This window comes from Gopherus evgoodei, chromosome 1 (assembly GCF_007399415.2).
Source record: "Gopherus evgoodei ecotype Sinaloan lineage chromosome 1, rGopEvg1_v1.p, whole genome shotgun sequence".
Lineage (NCBI taxonomy): Eukaryota > Metazoa > Chordata > Testudines > Testudinidae > Gopherus > Gopherus evgoodei.
The window spans coordinates 339,094,783-339,113,758 of record NC_044322.1 but is presented as its reverse complement, the minus strand read 5'-3'; the positions used below and the strand labels follow the sequence as shown (position 1 = coordinate 339,113,758).

The 18,976-nt window shown below is 43.2% G+C and overlaps 1 protein-coding gene across 3 annotated transcripts in view; it reads right to left on the bottom strand.

The window, feature by feature from the left end:
• The window catches only part of COG5 (component of oligomeric golgi complex 5), a 346,421-nt gene extending 330,874 nt beyond the window's left edge, over positions 1 to 15,547 (bottom strand). For 2 of the 3 annotated variants that reach the window (XM_030549122.1, XM_030549260.1), the window contains exons 1-3: positions 15,377 to 15,547; positions 13,891 to 14,030; positions 11,853 to 11,910 (exon numbers count right to left, since the gene is read on the bottom strand). In XM_030549122.1, the coding sequence (XP_030404982.1) occupies positions 11,853 to 11,910; positions 13,891 to 14,030; positions 15,377 to 15,482 (304 nt within the window). In that variant the 5' untranslated portion in view covers positions 15,483 to 15,547. The remainder of the gene's footprint in view (positions 1 to 11,852; positions 11,911 to 13,890; positions 14,031 to 15,376) is intronic. The other variant, XM_030549212.1, reaches the window with a different exon arrangement.
• Positions 15,548 to 18,976: the final 3,429 nt, after the last annotated feature.

The window sequence follows — 18,976 nt, the reverse complement described above, 5'->3', positions numbered from 1 at the left end:
CGGTTGGCTAGAGGAGACTCCATCCCATCCCAACAAGTGATGGTCTGGCCTGTTATTTGCACATTCCACAATTCTTGGCTAGGTTACAGCAATGTCATATATATATATATATATCGACATGAAGTTATCAGCATTCAGAAAACTCCAACTACTACAGAATACTGCAGGGCATCTCGTTAGCAACAGAGGCTACCACAAACACATCAGACCTGTCCTGTACTCTCTACATTGGCTTCCCATAGAAAATAGTCACATTCAAGGGCTCCATCCTTATCTCCAAGGCACTCCCTGGCTTGGGCCATGGTATCTAAAAGACCCCTTAAATCTCTGGGATGAAGACTGTCATCAACAACTAAACTCCTCTAGAACAACTGAACTCTACAATAAGGGCAAAGTTTGTCTGTGTAGGAGACAGAACTTTCTCTGAGGCTGGTCTGAGACCGTGGAAAGAACTCTTTTAGGAACTAAAGAGGATCATAAACCTCACCACCTATTGCTCTAAGTGCAAGGTGCATTTCTTTGACCTTGCCTTCTCTAATACACAGCAACCTTTTAAAAACACCTTCCAGAACAAGACAGTCCACCGCACATGTTTCTTCCCCCTAGAGAGAGGATGAGAGCACAAATAACATGTGACAGAAGTGTAGTCATATTGCTTAGTACACTGCTGGAAGGTGCTCTGATACTACGGTGATAAGTGCGGTACAAGAATCTATATAGAATACGGTGCTATTCGATGTGAGTAAGGCTATTTCCATCTGAATCTTGCTGAATTTCAAATTATAAATCCTTCTAGACATGAAACCATAAAGGGCAAAATAAATTTATTGATGCTTTAAAGTAACAACACCTTCAAACAACAAAGAAAGAAATTATATCCACGGCACCATGACTCAACATATTTCCAGTTCTGAACAAATCAGCATTTATAGTCTGCTGCACTCCAAGAACACAGTTTGATGCCCAGCATGGCTATTCAGACAACACAGTTAAAACACAACTGTGGGAGCCTGGGTTTTTGAACTTGTCATGCTTAGCATACAGATTTCCCATGTAACCAATATGCATGTCTGAGCAATTGTAAGAGACAAGACACGTACAAAGGCAGAACTCATTTGGCATTGGCAAGACTACAGACAATCTGCAAAAATCATTAGTTCAGAGAAGCCAATGCATAAGAGGAACTGAAAATCCAATCAAACAAGAACAAAGAACTGAAACATAAATGTCCATGTTCAGGCTGCTCTAGTTAAGAGTAAGTCAACAATACCACTATGAGCTCCTTGTAAGTTGGCTATGGAAATTACCAGAACAAGTCCACACAGGGATGTGTTTTTTCTGACATGTTAGATAGCCATTTTACCTGTTTCTTTTAAGAGGGCAAGAAAAAAAAATTTCTTGTCTGCTGATGCATATTTTATACCCTCTTCAAAACAAGAAAAGATTATAGAATCATTTAGCAGCAGGACAAAATTAATCCTCAGGTTTTGGTTTTGGTTTTTTGTTTGTTTGTTTTGTTTTTGTTTGTTTTTGGTTTTTTTTTTTCTATTTTTAGTGTCAGGGCAGATATAAAGCAGGGGTGGGTAAATTTTTCGGGCTGATGGCCACATATGGGAATAGAAATTGTATGGCAGGCCATGAATGCTCACAAAATTGGGGTTGGGTTGCAGCAGGGGGTGAGGGCTCCAGTTGGGGGTACGGACTCCGGGGTGGGGCCAGAAATGAGCTCAAGGTGTGGTAGAGGGCTCCAGGCTGGGTGGGGACTCCAGTTAGCGATGTGGACTCTGGGTTGGGGCTGGGGATGAGAGGTTTGGGGTGCAGAACCAGGGCCGCTCGGGGTGGGCAAGTGGGGCAATTTGCCCCATGCCCCAGGCTCTGCAGGGGCCCCCACGAGAGTTTATCGGGGCCTCTGGAGGGGGTCCTTCACTCGCTGTGGGGGCACCAGAAAACTTTCGTGGGGCCCAGGCCCTCGGAGAATCTTCCGCTCCAGGTCTTCGACAGTGGGGGAGTCCTTCCATCCCAGGGTGGAAGGACCCCCCCGCTGCCAAATTACAGCTGAAGACCCGGCACTTCAGCAGCGGATCCCGCTTTGGAGGTAATTCGGCAGCAGGGGGCCCCCACTGCAGGTCTTTGGGGCACTTTGGCAGCAGATCCCGGAGTGAAAGGACCCCCCACCACCAAATTACAGCCAAAGCGGGGGCCCCCCGCCGCTGAGGACCACAGGCCCCCTGAATCCTCTGGGCAGCCCTATGCAGGACGGTGCTCCAGGCTGGAATCAAGGGGTTTTGAGGGTGGGAGGGGGATCAGGGCTGCGGCAGGGAGTGGGGCGCAGGGGGAGACTCAGAGGTGCAGGCTCTGGGCAACACTTACAAGCAGCTCCTGGAAGCAGCAGCATGTCCCTTCTTCAGTTCCTACATGGAGGCGTAACCAGGCAGCTCTGCGCACTGTCTCCTCTGCAGGCAGTGCCCCGTCGCAGGCACCACCCCTGCAGCTCCCACTGGCCGCAGTTCCTGGCCAAAGGGAGCTGCCAGAGCGGCGCTTGGGGCAGGGGAAGTGTGCAGAGCAGAGTCCCCTAGCTGTCCTATGCGTAGGAGACAGAGGGAGCCATGCCACTGCTTCCAGGAGCTGCATGGAGTGGCCCCTGACCCTGCTCTCCAGCTGGAGTGCCAGAGCGAGGCAAACCCCAGACTCTGTTTCCTAGCAGGAGCTCGAGGGCTGGATTAAAATGGCTGGCAGGCCAGATTCAGCCTGCGGGCTGTACTTTGCCCACCCCAGTCTAGATCGTACAGTATAAACTTCCACCATAGACCAGTGTAAACTGGCAGAAGCCAAGCATTCTTCAGCACTTGTATAATTCAGTGTATTGCAAGGGAGAGGAGAAACCAGGACCAAAATTCTGCAGAATCGACAAAGAAAGATGATGCTGGTCCCTCGCAGTTCCTCCAATATGGTGGCAGAGATAGGGATGTTCATGAATTCCTAGTTCTCCTACTGAGCTCACAAGTTCCACAAAAACCACAGCTCTGTAGCACCTTATTAGCCCAATAGTTTTTTTATTATTATTATTAATTTAAAGACAAAGCAAAATGAAGAACTTTAAACAGAAATTGTCAACTTAAGGTTTTTACTTAACATTTATCTTTATATTGCAGTACCAAAAAAAAAAAAAACTATCAGAGTGAACTGAAAAGGATGTAGAGAAATATTCAAGTACTCCCAATTCAAACTACTTAACTGCATAAACATTAAATACAATTACACATTTCAATAAACAACCTTAAATCTGCCAGCCAACCTCCATCTCACAGGGATACTTTGACTGTTCACAAATACTAAAATCTTCACACTTTTTTAGTCTTTGTTTACAAACGAATCCTCATACATTGTATAAACATGTCAATTCTTTTTTCCTTCATAAATTGAGAAGTTCTAAACTGACTTGATGACTGGGATGGTAAAAGACCTGTAACATTTATTACAGTAGAGCAACAGTTCTGCTAGAGTTAAGATCAGCTTTCTGTTTCAAGCTCGACTGTTATAAGTGGTCTAAAATTCATATGGTTAATCGGATTGCCTTGAAATGTGGTGTGCCTTAAGGAGGCACAGGATACAGTCAGTAATTCAAATTTGGGACCCCCAAGATGTAGACCCCATCAAAAACAGCTTTTCTGAAATGTTGCATATTCTGACTTTTTGCTCACAGATAGAGATCAAACCAGGACTCGGATCATCGTACGAGGGTCTGAAATGCTCAATGGTTACCCCAATAGAGTGCATGGCACTCACCAACCCTGTGGAGGAAATCAAATTAAATAGTATTGAAAAAGAGTTTCTTCTTTAGCTCTTCATCATCATCACTTGTCGCTCCAAAGCCACAGCCAAGACCTGATGTTTTCACTTAAATTGACTAGCTGCTCAGGAGTACGTGATGTTAATGGAGGTGGGGCACTTTGTCAGGCTGTGTTCAAGTGTTTGCCTAGATTCCCTACAGTCACATTTGGGGTCATTCCTCCAGCTTCCTCTTGGTCATATCACCAGTCTTTGCTATCTCAGCTCTTGCTCAATTTAGAGTACACCAGTGTTTTCCTTCAAGGTCAGCAGGGTGACCAGACAGCAAGTGTGAAAAATCAGGACAAGGTGGGGCACAATAGGAGCCTATATAAGAAAAAGACCCCAAAATTGGGACTGTCCCTATAAAATCGGAACATCTGGTCACCCTAAAGTAACCAGGTTCTCCAAGATCATTGGCATTTCCCACCATTTTGTTACTCAGTAGCCTTCCATGCTGATATTCTCAGTTAGGCACACAGATGCCCAACAGATTACACTGAGCATGTGCAGAGAGGCTAACTATTTGGAAAACTACCTCTATATCATAGAAGATGGGAGGTTCTGAGGGTACATGACAGTCATCGAGTTCAAGCACTGAAAGTTCAAATCCAAATCCAAGATAGAAGTTAAACAACAGGCATAATGCTCCAATCTTCCTCTAACAAAGGGAGATTTTTATTTTGGGGAAACTTCATCTGAGTATAGCAGAATACTGTATTCAGAAGGCACTGAAACAATTGGTTGTTGTAGCTTTAGAAAATAAATGACAAAACCAAATGCTTGCTGGGAAGGAGGGTAGTACGGGCTGGAAGAGTAGATGGGAATAGAAAGAGAGGTTGCAGGGAGAGGGGAAAAATCACATGGAGAAAAGGGCAAGGACATGTGTCTGTCCAACATTCCCCTCCCATGTGTGTCCGTGCATAACTATTTGGTGGGCCCCAGTCCATCTACAGGAGTGTGACCCCACATATCCATGTCCCCCTTATGTGAGCCAGGTTCTAGAGGGGGCTTCTCTACCTGGGGGAGCCTGACCCTTCTCCCTACACCCTCCGTGTGAGCTGAGGTTCCCTGCCACCTACACATGTCTGAGCCCTGCTCCCTGACCAAGGATGCCAAATTCTGGGAGACCAACTGTTCATCTACAGGAGTCTGATCCTTCATCCCTGCCACCTCATGTGAGCCAAGGTCTGGGAAAGCCCTGCCCCACTAGGTGGGGAACTTGGAACAGGCATACTAAGAGCATACACCAACAACACACTGCTGAGACTGAGGTGACGAGAAGGGAAAAGGTTTGCTTGACACTCTCCAGCACTGGGGAGGGAGATGGCAACATCCACTGACAGGAATGGAGCAGTTGACATGACCTGAAACAATCGCTTTGAGACATGGAATCAGAATGGACAATCAGACTCCAGAAAAAAGTTTTTTATGCAAGCTGACACTCAGAAAATGCAGGTGTGGTCAACAAAAGCACTTCAAAAACACCCATAAGCAGAATCTTATCTCATGAAACATAAATATTGATAACTTTAAAGACACAGCCACAGACAGATCTGAACACAGAGCAACTGCCAATAAAGGTTGCAAACACTTTGAAGAAGGCAGAGGTGAAAAAATGATCAAAAAAGGAACAAGCATCATGCCAGCTCCTTACTGGGAGCATGCACATTCCCATGTTGACATCTGTTCACAATTTTGCTCCTCGTGGATAGGACTACACAGCCACATAGAAAACATACCTAATGCCACGACATCATCAGACTGGATAGCCATACATTTTCTTAGTATCAGAGGGTAGCCATGTTAGTCTGTATCCACAAAAACAAGGAGTCCAGTGGCACCTTAAAGACTAAGAATTATTCGGGCAAAAGCTTTCATGGGTAAAACACCCACTTCTTCAGATGCATGTAGTGAAAATTACAGATGCAGGCATAAATATATATTGGCACATGTAGAAAAGGCAGTTTCCTTACAAGTGGCAAACCAATGTTGAAGGACAATTTAGTCAGGGTGGATATAGTCCACTCCCAGGAATTGATGAGGTGTCAATACCAAGAGAGGTGTCGATACCAGCCACTCCCAGTCCCTATTCAAGCCCAAACTGAAGGTGTCACGTTTGCATCTCGGGTTATATAACCAAGGTAACATGTGACCTTCCACTAAGCTGCTGTCTGCGATGTGTTTGTATATAGGAGAATAGGGCAGGAGACAGCAAGGAGCAGCTTCTTACATGTTAATGGCTTCTACAGTGCCATCTAATGGCTAAACAGGATGGGAACGAGAGAGAGGGGCCGGGGAATGGTGGCGGTGGGGGTACATGTTGCAAAGAATAGTCAGGAAGGAGGTGGAGAAAGAAGACTGGTGTATGTTCTCTCTCATATGGTCAGAGTTACTTTAACAACCATGTAATAAAACTGTCAAGATTTTAGGACAAACCATGGATGAGATTTGTCTCACTGGCCACGTTAGCAACTACCCAATGAAAACATTTCAAAGGACAACAATTACCCCATTCTACTGTAACAAAATGTAGAAAGGTGGAAGGAAGGGAACGGAGCATGTAAGGAATCACACTGCTCAATGGTTTGAGCATTGGTCTGCTAAACCCATGGTTGTGAGTTCAATCCTTCAGGGGACCATTTAGTGATCTCGGGCAAAAAAAACCTGTCAGGGACGGTACTAGGTCCAGCTAATGAAGGCAGGGGACTGGACCTGATAACCTTTCAAGGTCCCTTCTAGCTCTGAGATAGGTATATCTCCATATATTTTTTATTTTTTAACTCTGTCTCCTAGCAGAAAGACCACAGACAAGGACTATTCCTAGCTCTGCTACCAGTCTGCTGGGTGACCCTGGGCAAGTCATGTCACCCTCTGTGCCCTAGTTTTCCCGACTGTAAAATTGGGATAATGATGTAAAGCTCTTGAAATCTATTGATGAAAACCACTATATAAAAGCTATGTCTTCTGATTATTACCTAGCCTCAGTAGCACATTAGCTATAAATCTAGGTGAGAACAATAACTGCCTAAAGGACCAACAAGCATTTCTCTTTCTGCTTAAAAAAAATAAAAAGGGAGGAAATTAAATTGCAAAAGATTTGTTAATGCAGAGTTAAGCAGTGAGAGCCTGTGTCCCTTCAGAGTTCAACAAAACTCATGCTTTTGAACCAGAAAATACACAATTAAGTAAATGTTCATGTAATCTTAACTCTGCCCTCTTAGAGTGATACCTCAATATGCTCATAACACACTTTCCAACTCTATCTTTTCACTGTGATGACAAGTGCTGCCTACACCTGCCTTATGCTCAGACACTGAAAACCACATTTGGAAAAAAAATGTACAATCCCATCATGGTTGCACAGAGGGTGCCACCTAAATCTTTACTTTCCCTAGCTCTCATATCCCACCTCACCACTTCCAGCACCAACGGCCAAAAGACCCCAGAGCTCTGCCACTGACACAGCCTACAGAATTCTGTGCTGAAATGATGCAGATCAGAACCTCAAGGTACACATGCACCTGTCCTTTGATACACATGCAGGGACTCAGATCTCCTCTTATCACAATCACAGCTCCCCACAAACTGCTCCAACTGATTCCTCCACCATTTACTACACCTACACCGATCACAGTGAATGCAGCTGAAGTGCATGCAGATCATTCCCAGGGGCCAATGCCCGTTCTGGGAAAACAGATTTAAAGCTGTGTGGGCATTTACTCTGAATTTCCTGGTTTCCAGAGTTCAGCAAAATTCAAACTTCTGAAAGGGCACAAGCGATCACTGGACAATCTTAATTCTGCATTAACAAAGGTTTTTTCCCCATTTAATATACAGAATAGAGGACATGTGATTCCCAACTCACATGAGGATGACGACTATGGAATGTATAGTGGAAAGTCGGTTAAAAAGGCTAGGCCTTCTGGCTTCTGCAGGAAGAAAGGTAGCAGGACAGTGCAATAGCAATTAAAATGATCCCACAATACCATTACTAATATTAAGTGGTCTCCTTACAATAGTAGGAAATTGGGATGGAAGACGTGGGAAAAAATATATATATTCCATGCATGGAGTATAATACAAGAGATGTCAAGACCTCTGATCACATTGGGCTAAGGAATCAATGGATGCTTTCTGGGCCAGATTAGTTTGTGGCCCATACCAGACATGCACAGGATGTAGAAAGGGTAAACAGTTTTTAAGAGACTTCTGTTCTACAGGAGAGAGAAAAGGGGGTTAGTCAAGGTTGGCTTTTTGAATTAGTAAGGAGATATTTCACTCTTACGCATTTAAGAGAGTCTGCGGGCTGTGAGGATATTTGAATATTGCCATATTCTCAGACTGTCAGATTCCCCCATACATACACACATGCTGATTTTCTCTGATATCCATCCATTTTTCATGTTAAGTAGCAACTTAAATTAAGTATTTTTTACTCTGTGAATATTGTCATGTGGAAGATAAATGGTGTGCAGACCATGTCATCGTTTTGGATGAAGGGTAGAGTTAAGGCTGTTTTGTGGAACTGTAACTTTATATTTCTAAACTTTCTAGTATTTGATAAAGTTATTTGTTTTTAGTGTAACTTTACCTTTGAATTCCTGGCTCTCTCATCTTTTAAACATTAGTCTATTACAGTTTTCTTCTTAAAAAAAGGTATTTGCAACCCTAACTCCACTTTACATGTTTTTTTCAGGAATTTACTGTTTTGTGGCAATAGGAGAAAAAAGACCTCAGTGTTATGTCAGTGTATTTGCTTGGAAGCTGTGAGGTGGCCACATTAAGCCTTTCAGTTTTTGCATGGCTAAAATTTCTCTCCCCCCACTAGCTCAATCCAGTCCACCCCATCAAACCATACCACTTGCCAAGCTGCACATTGTTTCCTAGGTTTTATGATCTATGTGCTCCGGAAAGTAGCAGAGCTAGGATACAGAGAAAAGTGTAGGGAAAAACAAGCAAAAATTAAAAACAGAGACATGGAGAGGTTTACAGTCTTGCCGAAATGAATTTCCATGGGATGTAATGTAATCCAGACTAGAGTATAGGGAATGACAGTCAAGATTCTGCTCTGATACAGACTTGCTGTAACGCCTTGGACAAATCATTCAACTTTTGTGGACAATGAGTTACTTCCCTACCTTACAGGGAGACCATTAGTCATAACTAATTTTTGCACAGCTCTGCGAGATCAGTGGACAAAAACCACAAGGCTTAATTATTAAGGTTATACAGAGTAGAAGAGCTGAGAATAGAATTTAGAAGCTTCTGGCTTTTAGCCCTATGCTGAGTACACTGTTCTATACTGCCTCTATGCAGTGCCTTTCACCTATACCAGAGCTTATTAGGATATCCCCAGGGTATCTTTCAGGCTAGGCTTTCTTCATGTGATCCAAAGCAGCTACTGCAATTCATGGAGAGAAATTATATTGTTAAAGATTTTAATTCTATAATGAAATTTAGATTGAATAATTAAGAATAACCACAAACATCAGTTCTCATTAAGGCCAATTAAAATTAAACAAATTTGAAGTCCCCAGGCCAAGCCACTTTCCAGACTGACAAAGGTTTTTTTTAACTGTTTAAAATTGAAGTATTTTACTAGCATCCCTCAAATATGCTGTATAATCCCAACCCCAACAAAGACCAAAAAGCCCCATCTTTTTTTTAAAAAGGTCTCTATGTAGATGGAGGAGCAAACTTAAATTTCAGGTGGATTGACTGATAAAAGATTTATTTCATTGGGAGGGAGGAGGAGGTGAAATGTTTAAAGAAAAAAGTAAAACTTTAACGTTGGGAATTTCAGGTTTGTACCTTTAAAAAATGTTAAATCAGAATTTGCTCTCCACTCCCATTACTCAAGTATCTCACCCCATTTTGGTGTCTTAATATCTACATCCTATGAATCTATACCTAAGGCACCCCACCACACAGGACCACTCAGGTTAAACACCCAAGTGGGTACCAGTTCAGTGCCCAGGGAGCAGGAGGATGTGCAGCTTTGGGAATACTGAAACGTAAGAACAAATGCACAGTTTCTCACTGAATGAGCTGCTGGGGTGGGGTGGGGTGGGGTAAATAAATTAAAACCATCTTTATTAACACAATTCCAGTGAAGCAGTTAAAGAGAGCAGCATATAGTACTATAAAGAAGGATGCAATTGCAATTATTGTTTATAGTTTGTAAGATAGGCATTGAATTCAAAAGAAGGCAGCATGAACCAGAGGTTAGAGCACAGGACTGGAATTGGGCAACCCAAACTCTGATGCCAGTTTTGAAACAGACACACTGTATGACTCAAACAAGCCATTTAACCTCTTCGTACTTTATTTTCATGAGTTTCAGAATGTAACTTACCATGTATACTGAATAGGGGTGAATTAATGTTTAAAGAACTTTGCCATCATAGAGCGAAGTGTCCAAGCAAGTTCTATTGTTAAGTCTTCCCAATAAAAGTAGAGTGCCTTCAAAACCAAGCATGGTTTTAGGGCATTTAAGTTCAACTGGGCACAAATTGATACTGGGTGAGGAATGTGACTGGGGGATGTTTATCAGCACTTGCCCACTTCAATCATTTGAATGTGGAGTACAAACCATCTTCCTAAGCATTCATTTGCCTGGCAGTTTAGAAAACAGTAGCATTTTAAGGGTTGACACTGCTGAGCTGAGGAGAAGTGTTTAGCAATTTTGATACATAAGTGTGACAACTCATTTTTCTTCTTTTTTGGCAGAGACATTTCTCTGCTTGGCTGGCTGGCTGTAACACAGTAACTTTTGAACACCACATCAGTTTAAATCCAAAATTTCAAGGAATCTTCTCAGCATCAGAGGCCAGAGCCCTTTTGATTTTGCTGAAAATTTGAAAACCAGAAGAAGAAAAGGGGAGACACAAATCCCCTGGCATCTGGTTAGCACATTCATCAACTTTAACCAAGTCTATAATTGTTGAACTGGTTGAAAGTCTGTACTGAGAAAGTAGCTATCAATGGTTTGCTGTCAAACTGGGAGGTCATATCTATGTGGGGTCCTGCAGAGATCAGTCCAGGGTCTTGTACCTTTCAATATTTGCATTACATGTCTTGGATAAGGGAGTGGAGAGTACACTCATAAAATCTGCAGGTGCCACCAAGCAAGACTGTTAGGAAGAAATTAGCAAGACTGTAACGGCTAATGCAGTAGTTCTCCAACTTTTGTGTTGCTGACCCCTTTTATATAGGAAACCTCTGAATGTGACCCCCGCCCCCTTCTAAACTAAATACACCTTTATATATATTTAACACCATTATAAATAATGGAGGCAAAGCAGAGTTTGGGGTGGAGGCTGACTTGTCCATGTAATATCCTGACCCCAGTTTGGGCTAATGGGACCCAAAATGTAATCTTAAAGTAAGTGAGATTCTGAAACCTTTTATCTATTTTGAAAAGCCACATAATGACCAGTTTTTCATGCAGACATAATAGTTCCCAAATTAGGACTTTTTGATCAGCAATTGGTATTATACCAGACCCCAATCAGTGGAATCAAAAATCTGTATTTAATTTTGCAGCCTCTTACTACAAAAAGGAAGTGATGCAACTAAGACCACAAAATAACTACTTTGTTCTTTATTTGTAGATTAAATGACATTAGAAACATGTTCCACCATTCACAAAGCTGGTATTCCTGGCAACATGTCACTGAATGGTGTGTTAGTTGATAGACTGGAGGCTACTGTATGAAATTTTTATAACAGTGTGAGTTTTCAAGATACTTACAGAAATTTGATTGCATTATTTAAGTTGCTTAGAACATTCCTTCCATTAACAAATCTTTCTATAGTGTAATTACGTTAAAAAAAGTATTAACAAAATACTCTCCTTACAGCTCCATCTGCTGACAGTAAAGAAAACTGCCATAAGTTAATAAAGTAAGACCTCTGTCCAGTAACTTTACTACTCAACAATCTGATGTCACCTTAACTATGAAGCTATTAACAGTGTCTCCATCATGCTAAAAACTAACCAGCATAAAATGAATTTATACCTTCCAGAGATCCAATCCCAGTTGCTTGTGCCAATAAGTCCTCATGTCTTGCAACTACCTGAAAAATTAGACCACCAATCATTATTTGCAAGGCTAATTCCAAAAATATAAACTCAGATTTTCTTTAAGCATATATCCATGAGTGGGCTTAGAAGAGAAAAAAGTGATTCTCAGGGTAGGAAGAATCCCTGAGTGACAAGGGACCTCTCTATTTTTCCCCACTGGCTTTACAGTCAAACCCCTCTACCTTAAAAATTCATTTGTGTCCATAAGACATTTTAAATCAGATGAGACTCTTCACAGTCAGCACCAAACTGATATAGTTTATGCTTTAAGGACACAAACATTTTATTTTAGTAATACAAACTTTTTATTTATTCAATTATTTTTTTCTGAATTGATGTTCAGCAACTGGGCTAGCCAGGCAGATTACAGCCGATAATGTTTAAATTTACCCACCATCCAGTGATTAACCTTAGTCCTTGCCTTCTTCACATATTTAACTAAATCCTGGATTTTTCTAAATCCAGAATGCCAGCTGTGTCAAAATATGAGATGTGGAAAAACATTTACAAGGGATAAATTGAGAAAAATTCAAGTTTCTTATATAGTCGGGACATGAACAAAACGTTTACACAAGTCTCTAGAAGAGAGAAGCTTCTAACTAGCCCACGGTGTCACCACACCCTGTAAAGTATTTCCAGTTAATTCTATATTTAGGACAATCATCCTCTTAGATATGCACAATAGATCTGAAACTCTGCTCTCCTTACATGAATGTTCTTCTATTGGTGTCAAAGGATGTTCCACAAAAGGAGGGAGATCTTTCATGAAGCTCTGAGAAAAGTATATTGCTGTTCTATCACTTCTGCTAACAAACACTAATAGTATGAAAATGCGATTCCTATGAGGAAAATCCCAGATTTACAGGTATATTCTACACCTGACAGATATCAATAGGGCCCTACCAAATTCATGGCCGTGAAAAATACATCACAAACTGTGTAACCTGATCTCTCCTCCCCCTAGATATCTGGGAGGGGGGGCAGGACTGGCGACATCCAGCCAAGGGTTCTACCCAGCTCTGAAGGCAGCGTCCCCACCAGCAACAGCGCAGAAGTAAGAGTGGCAAATCCGGCAACCCCTCACATCCTCTTTTTGGGTAGGGACCCCAACTGTTACAACACTGTAAAATTTCAGATGTAAACATCTGAAACCATGCAATTGACTATTTTCAAAATCCTCTGACTGCAAAACTGACCAAAACAGACCATGAATTTAGTAGGGCCCTAGATATAGATGCACTAGTGCTGCGAATGGCACTGGTTATGCAAACAAAGAACTACACCCCTTACGTTTATAATTTTAGCTTTCTATTTATTACATTGTTTGCTAACTGCAATAATTACTGAATATTTCATATCATCCATTAGTACACAGTCCTCTGTGGAGTTATTTTACACATGATCCCCACTTCAAAAAGCTCAGACTCTATCTCAAAGTACCAAATAATCACTGTATCAGTTACTTGATCACTAAATAACGTAAATTTAGATTTGTCTTATGTTCGTAACAGGTAACTTTTTAAAAACTGGTTCCCAGTGAAAATGTCAGAAAGCAGAAGAGAGGAGGAAGTGCATTGAACAAGCACTGCAGTTAACATTCTTGAAAGACACACACTAGGTATGATTAGGTAGCCCGTGGAAATGAGCCTCCCAGCCCAGGTTCACAGACTCAGGCTCATGCTAGCGCTCTAAAAACAGCTGTAGACAATGCTTTGAAATCGCAGTTCAGACTCCGAAGACTAGGGAGGCAACTTGAAATGCTGCATATACAGTTATCTGTAGAGCGCTACTGCAAGCCCAAGTCTGTGGACCTGGGCTGGGAGGCTCGCTGCTGTGGGCAGTGTAGGCATACCCTTAGTCACTAGTTACTGAGAATGTGGGGAAACTTTACGAGCATGCAAGACTGAAATACTGAACTTTTAAACTATGTTTGTACATGATTGCCTGAAACAAATGACATACCTGGTACTTACTTGTAAGTGAAGCTCTTTATCCAGTTGACTGATTCCTTGAGCAAGTTTTGCTAACTGTTCAGCTATCACAGCTTGATGAATAGATTGAGAGGTATAAGTCTTTACATCAAAGTCTTCTCTTAAAAAATCAGCGTAACATTCTGAAAAAATATATTTTAAGCTGTTTATTTTTCATACCACAAAAGTTACATATGTATTTAAGGATGTAAAGAACTGCAGGTACACTAGACCTACACCTCATGTTATTAACAGGTGTGGTCTGGTTTCCAGAATATAACCAGACGTTGATTTAAGGAGCAACCATTAGCAAAAAGAGCCAATTTAAAGGAGACATGCTCGACCACATCATTTTTATTGCCCATGTCTTGCTGCCTAAATCCAAAACTGGATAAAGCCACCTTTTCAGGAATGCATTACACTAAAACTATACTTCCCATTTCCTCTTCAGAATTTTGTAAGCTAAATAAGATGAAGTTTTACGCAGAGTAAAATTACTGAGAATTGCAAACAGAAAACTGACAATTGCAACTGACACCATCAAATCATATTGCAATCTTGTAAACAGATTCATTTCTATGGCATTAAATTAAAACCACCAAAAGAATTTCATTTGTGATCCACAGTAGAACTAAACCAGAGACTCTAAACATTAACAATGATTACAATGATTTAATACATCTCCTAGTTCTAGTCTAGTCATTATGATAAAAATTGAAGAGGAGGCAGACAACCCTTATAAGGGGATTTTGCTTTTTAAAGAGGAGACTGTAATTCCAACATGCAATCGATCCACATAACAAGATGACACGAACATCAGCACAATTTAAATACAGAGTTCTCCCTTCTTAGAGAGACGAAGATGTAATCAGAGGACAGACTAGGAACCTGGAATTCCTGAGCTAGCAAGCCTTGCACACAGGGACTAACAGGACATTCACTAAGAAGCAGCCACCTTCTGCCCCCCACAGTATATACAGCAGGATCTCGTGTGTATAAGGGCCACTAACAACAACACAATTCCTACTAACTTCATTTGATGCCACGATAAACCTGAAGCACAGGGACTAGAACAACTCCCAGCAAGGGCAGTTACCCCCTTTCCAGCCAGCAGGCCACACAGTGGGGACCTGCAGGAGCAGCAAGACAGCCACGCAAGCAGACAGGTGTGACAAGGTTCCCCTGCTACCAGAGCAAACTCCCCCGAAGCCTCCAGCTCTTCCGCCTCCGGTCCCTAGTCCGGCTGGCAAACCCAACACAGCCCGCACCACTAGCCTGGTGCCAGTCCCCTGCAGGGCCCCTCTGCTGCCCAACGCCCTGTGCGCCCCCAGCAGAGCCCGACTGCCCGGTGCCCTCACTTCACCTCAGAGCCTCTGCTGCCCAGGTGCCCCAGCTCCAGCATCCCCCACTCGTGTCCCCGCCGCCCGCGACTTCACTGTTACCCCGCACCGCCTGCTCCCCCACGGACCCCGCGCCAGCCCCTCCTCACCGTCCCCCAGCAGCTCCCCGAGAGCCAGTCCCAGGGCAGGGCTACCACCGCCGCTTCCCGCCGCGGCCTCCTCCATGCTGGCAGCTCGCGGAGACCCGCACGTCATCCAAGAGCGACCGGCTCGCGACAGCGCCAGAATTCCGCGCCCCCGCGGTGTCTGTTGGCAGGGGCGGTGCTGGGGGAGGGGTGAAGGGTCAGAGGGGAAAGGTCGCGCTGGCCTGGCATGTTCCGCCTGCCTCCCGGCGCGGGTGAAGTGGAGATCGAGGCTACGAGGGGCGGGAGCGGGCGCAAGGAGGGAGGGGAGCTGGGCCTGGGGAGGGATGGGGGCAGGAGAGTGGGGAGCAGTACTGGGTGCTGGGGAGAGCAGGCCTGGTATAGCTGGCTCAGCATCGTTCTCTGCGCCATTCAACCCCGTCCTCTTATTGCTCCGCCTTTTCCCGCCCCTCTGTCTTCTTCTCGCTTGTCTGTCTCTCCCCTATTCCCTGTCTTTTCCTTCCCTCTCTGAGGATGTTATACAATCGGGCACTCCTACAGCTGGCTCATGACATCTTGTCTGCTGGGCACTTTGGACAAGGTTTTCTCCCAGTCTCTGTATTGACTCATTCCTGCTGGCCCAGTGACCACCGTCAGCTTAGAGAATACTGAGCCTTTTGTCCATAGTACCAATTAACTACCCCAAAGAGCATCCCAAAGGCCCCTGTGATCTCATTCCTCTTGATCAAAACTCCCTTAAGGCAAATCAAGACTGATATTGTAGACCTCCTAGAGAAAAGTGTGGTGGGATATGAACACTTGCTTGTGATCCTGGCCGTCCCCCAACTACACTACACAAAGGCAACAGCAGTTGCCATGGAACTTTGAGCAAGGATTTCCCCCTGCCCCCTCCCCCCGCCAAAAAAAAAAAAAACCTCACCGATCAAGGGACCAGCTTTACATCCCAGTTAATGCTGGAGTTATGCTCCCTATTGAAGATCAAGTCTCCAAAGACTTATGTCTACCATCCACAAACAGATGGATTAGTTGAGAGAGTCAACAAAACTCTTAAAGTGATGCTAAAAAACAATGTCTATCCTCTGATCCCAAGCACTGGGACCAATTACTTCCTCCCCTCTTGTTTGTCATAAAGGAGGTACCGCAAGGTTCCACTGCATTCTCTCCCTTTGATCTGTTTATATAGGTGATAGCCTCAAGGAATATTGGACCTTCTATATGAGGGCTGGGATGGCCAGATGATATCCAGTATGGCCCAGTATGTTCTCCATGTCAGGGAGTGCCTCCAGTCTGGGAGTGTTTGCTTGTGAAAACCTGTCGCGGAGGGGAGAAGGGAGCTTGCAAGAACAAACATAACCAGGCTGCATGCCTACTGACCTTCCAGTCTGGATAATGAGTACTTTTGCTACTCCCTAGCATGGAATCCATAGTGCTAGCCAGATGGCAAGTGCCTTTTGAAGTGGTTTTTCAGTTGGCCTTGTGGACTACAAAGTCTGCCTGCCTGGCAGGAGGGAAAAAAAGTATTTCCCATGTGAACCTGTTGAAGCCTTGGAAAACCAGGGAAGAGATGTTTAATGCTTCTCACGTACCAGAACTCAAACTGGGGTTTCAAGCACCCATTCACCAAGAGCCTGCACAAGTACAGATGAGTGCCAGTCTCCTAAACAAAGAGCCTAGGTTTTACATCTTGGTGAGGCCTTCTGCAATGAATTCCTTCTGGGTGCAGTGGAGAATAGACTAATACACCACCATCTCAAGACAATATACCCTATGCCACAATTGGATGAGCTTTTGCAACATTTTGGAGCCCCCAAATACCTCACTACAGTAGCTTTTACAAAAGGCAGATCCTCTTCGCTGCTGAATCACAAGAAAAAACAGCCTTCTTGATACCTTTCAGGGTCTTCCACTTCCTGACAGTGCTTTTTGGCTTGCATGGAGCAGCTGCAACATTTAATGGACAAGGTTCTCAGACTTCATCAGCAGTATGCCATTGCATATTTGGACAATACATATAGCAACAACTGAGACGATCATGTGCAGCAAATATGAGCTATTTTTCAGTTGCTGGCTGACGGGGGGAGATCACGGCCAATCTGGCCAATCAAGAAGTTAGTTACTTGGGTTATAATGAGGGAGGAAGCCAATCTGAGCCACTGATTATCATAGTGCAGGTATTGTCAGCATGTCCCATTCTCTAAACAAAGAAAGAGGTAAGATGCTTTCTTGAACTAGCTGGGTGATTTGTCCCTGGCTTTTACCACTATCGGGAGCACCTCTGATGGACCTAATAAAAAGTGGTAGTCCAAAGAAAGTCTACCAGAAGGACAACTGTTAAAAGACTTTTAACACCATGAAAAAACAGTTGTTCCAAGAGCCAGTCTTCTTCACTCCTTATTTTTCAAAGGAGTTCATTTTACAGTTGACTCCTCAGGTTTAGGCCTGTTACAGGAGAGAGCAGCTAAAATACCTGTTGCCTGGACCCTCTGGAGGGATGGAGAAGACACCTTTGCTTTTATTTTATTTTTAAAGCGCAGGAGGTTCAGCCTGAGCCGCTCAGGCATTCAGGAGATTAGGAACCCAGCCCCCTTCGCAGAGACTTTTTGCCTTTTGAAAAAACAGTCAGGTGAGCCCAGACTGTCTTGTGACTTGCAGGATTATTTTGTTTACCTCTTTCATTTTGTACTGCTATTATGCCCAGAAGCAGGGGGGAGGAGGACTTCCTCCTTAAGACTTACAACCAGAGAGTTGCACCACACGCTCCAAACTGGTATTACAGCAATGTCTACAGGCAGTGAAGGATGCCTAGGATGGGAGAGAGGCCCATCCTTATCCCAAAGGGATGTCCTAACAACCTATGGCATATGCTTTAAAATGGTGGCCTGAATGTACCCCCAACCCTGGACTTCTTCTTTCCTCCCACCCCTGCCCGAATCTAATAGGTCTGAGACATAGCAGCCTATGGAGAATTTCAGCCCAAATAAATTGAAGAAAGCTATGCATAACTGCAAAAGATAGTCTGAAAGTTAAACTAAACTATAGTGATAATCTGTAGAAAGAAAGCTGCTCTATGGGTGTCATTACAGGTTGAATAAGAATATCTGGTTTTATGATGTATGCAGATATTCTCTGTGAATTACAATGAAAACATTAAACTCAGTTTGATTTATGCTGTAACTAGGATTTCAATTGTCTTCCCAGTTGATGAGTAATTCATTTACCCACAATACTACTAGGTCCCAGTATTCATTCAAATGTTAAACATGGTGCTTGATGATATACTCTGGCTCATTTGTGCCATAATAATGGGATCTATTGGGCTCTTCTAGTGTCCAATTTATTTTGTGCTAATTCTGAGTTTGATTTACAGCATTCAGGTCTCTTAAAACGTTATTTTGAAAGAACTAAATCCTTTTTTGATTTAAATTATGTTTAATTATCTTATTAACAAAACTGTCACGGTAATCTTGCAAAAAGAATAGGAGTACTTATGGCACCTTAGAGACTAACAAATTTATTGTGGCATAAGCTTAAATTTGTTAGTCTCTAAGGTGCCACAAGGACTCCTGTTCTTTTTGCAGATACAAATTAACACAGCTACAACTCTGA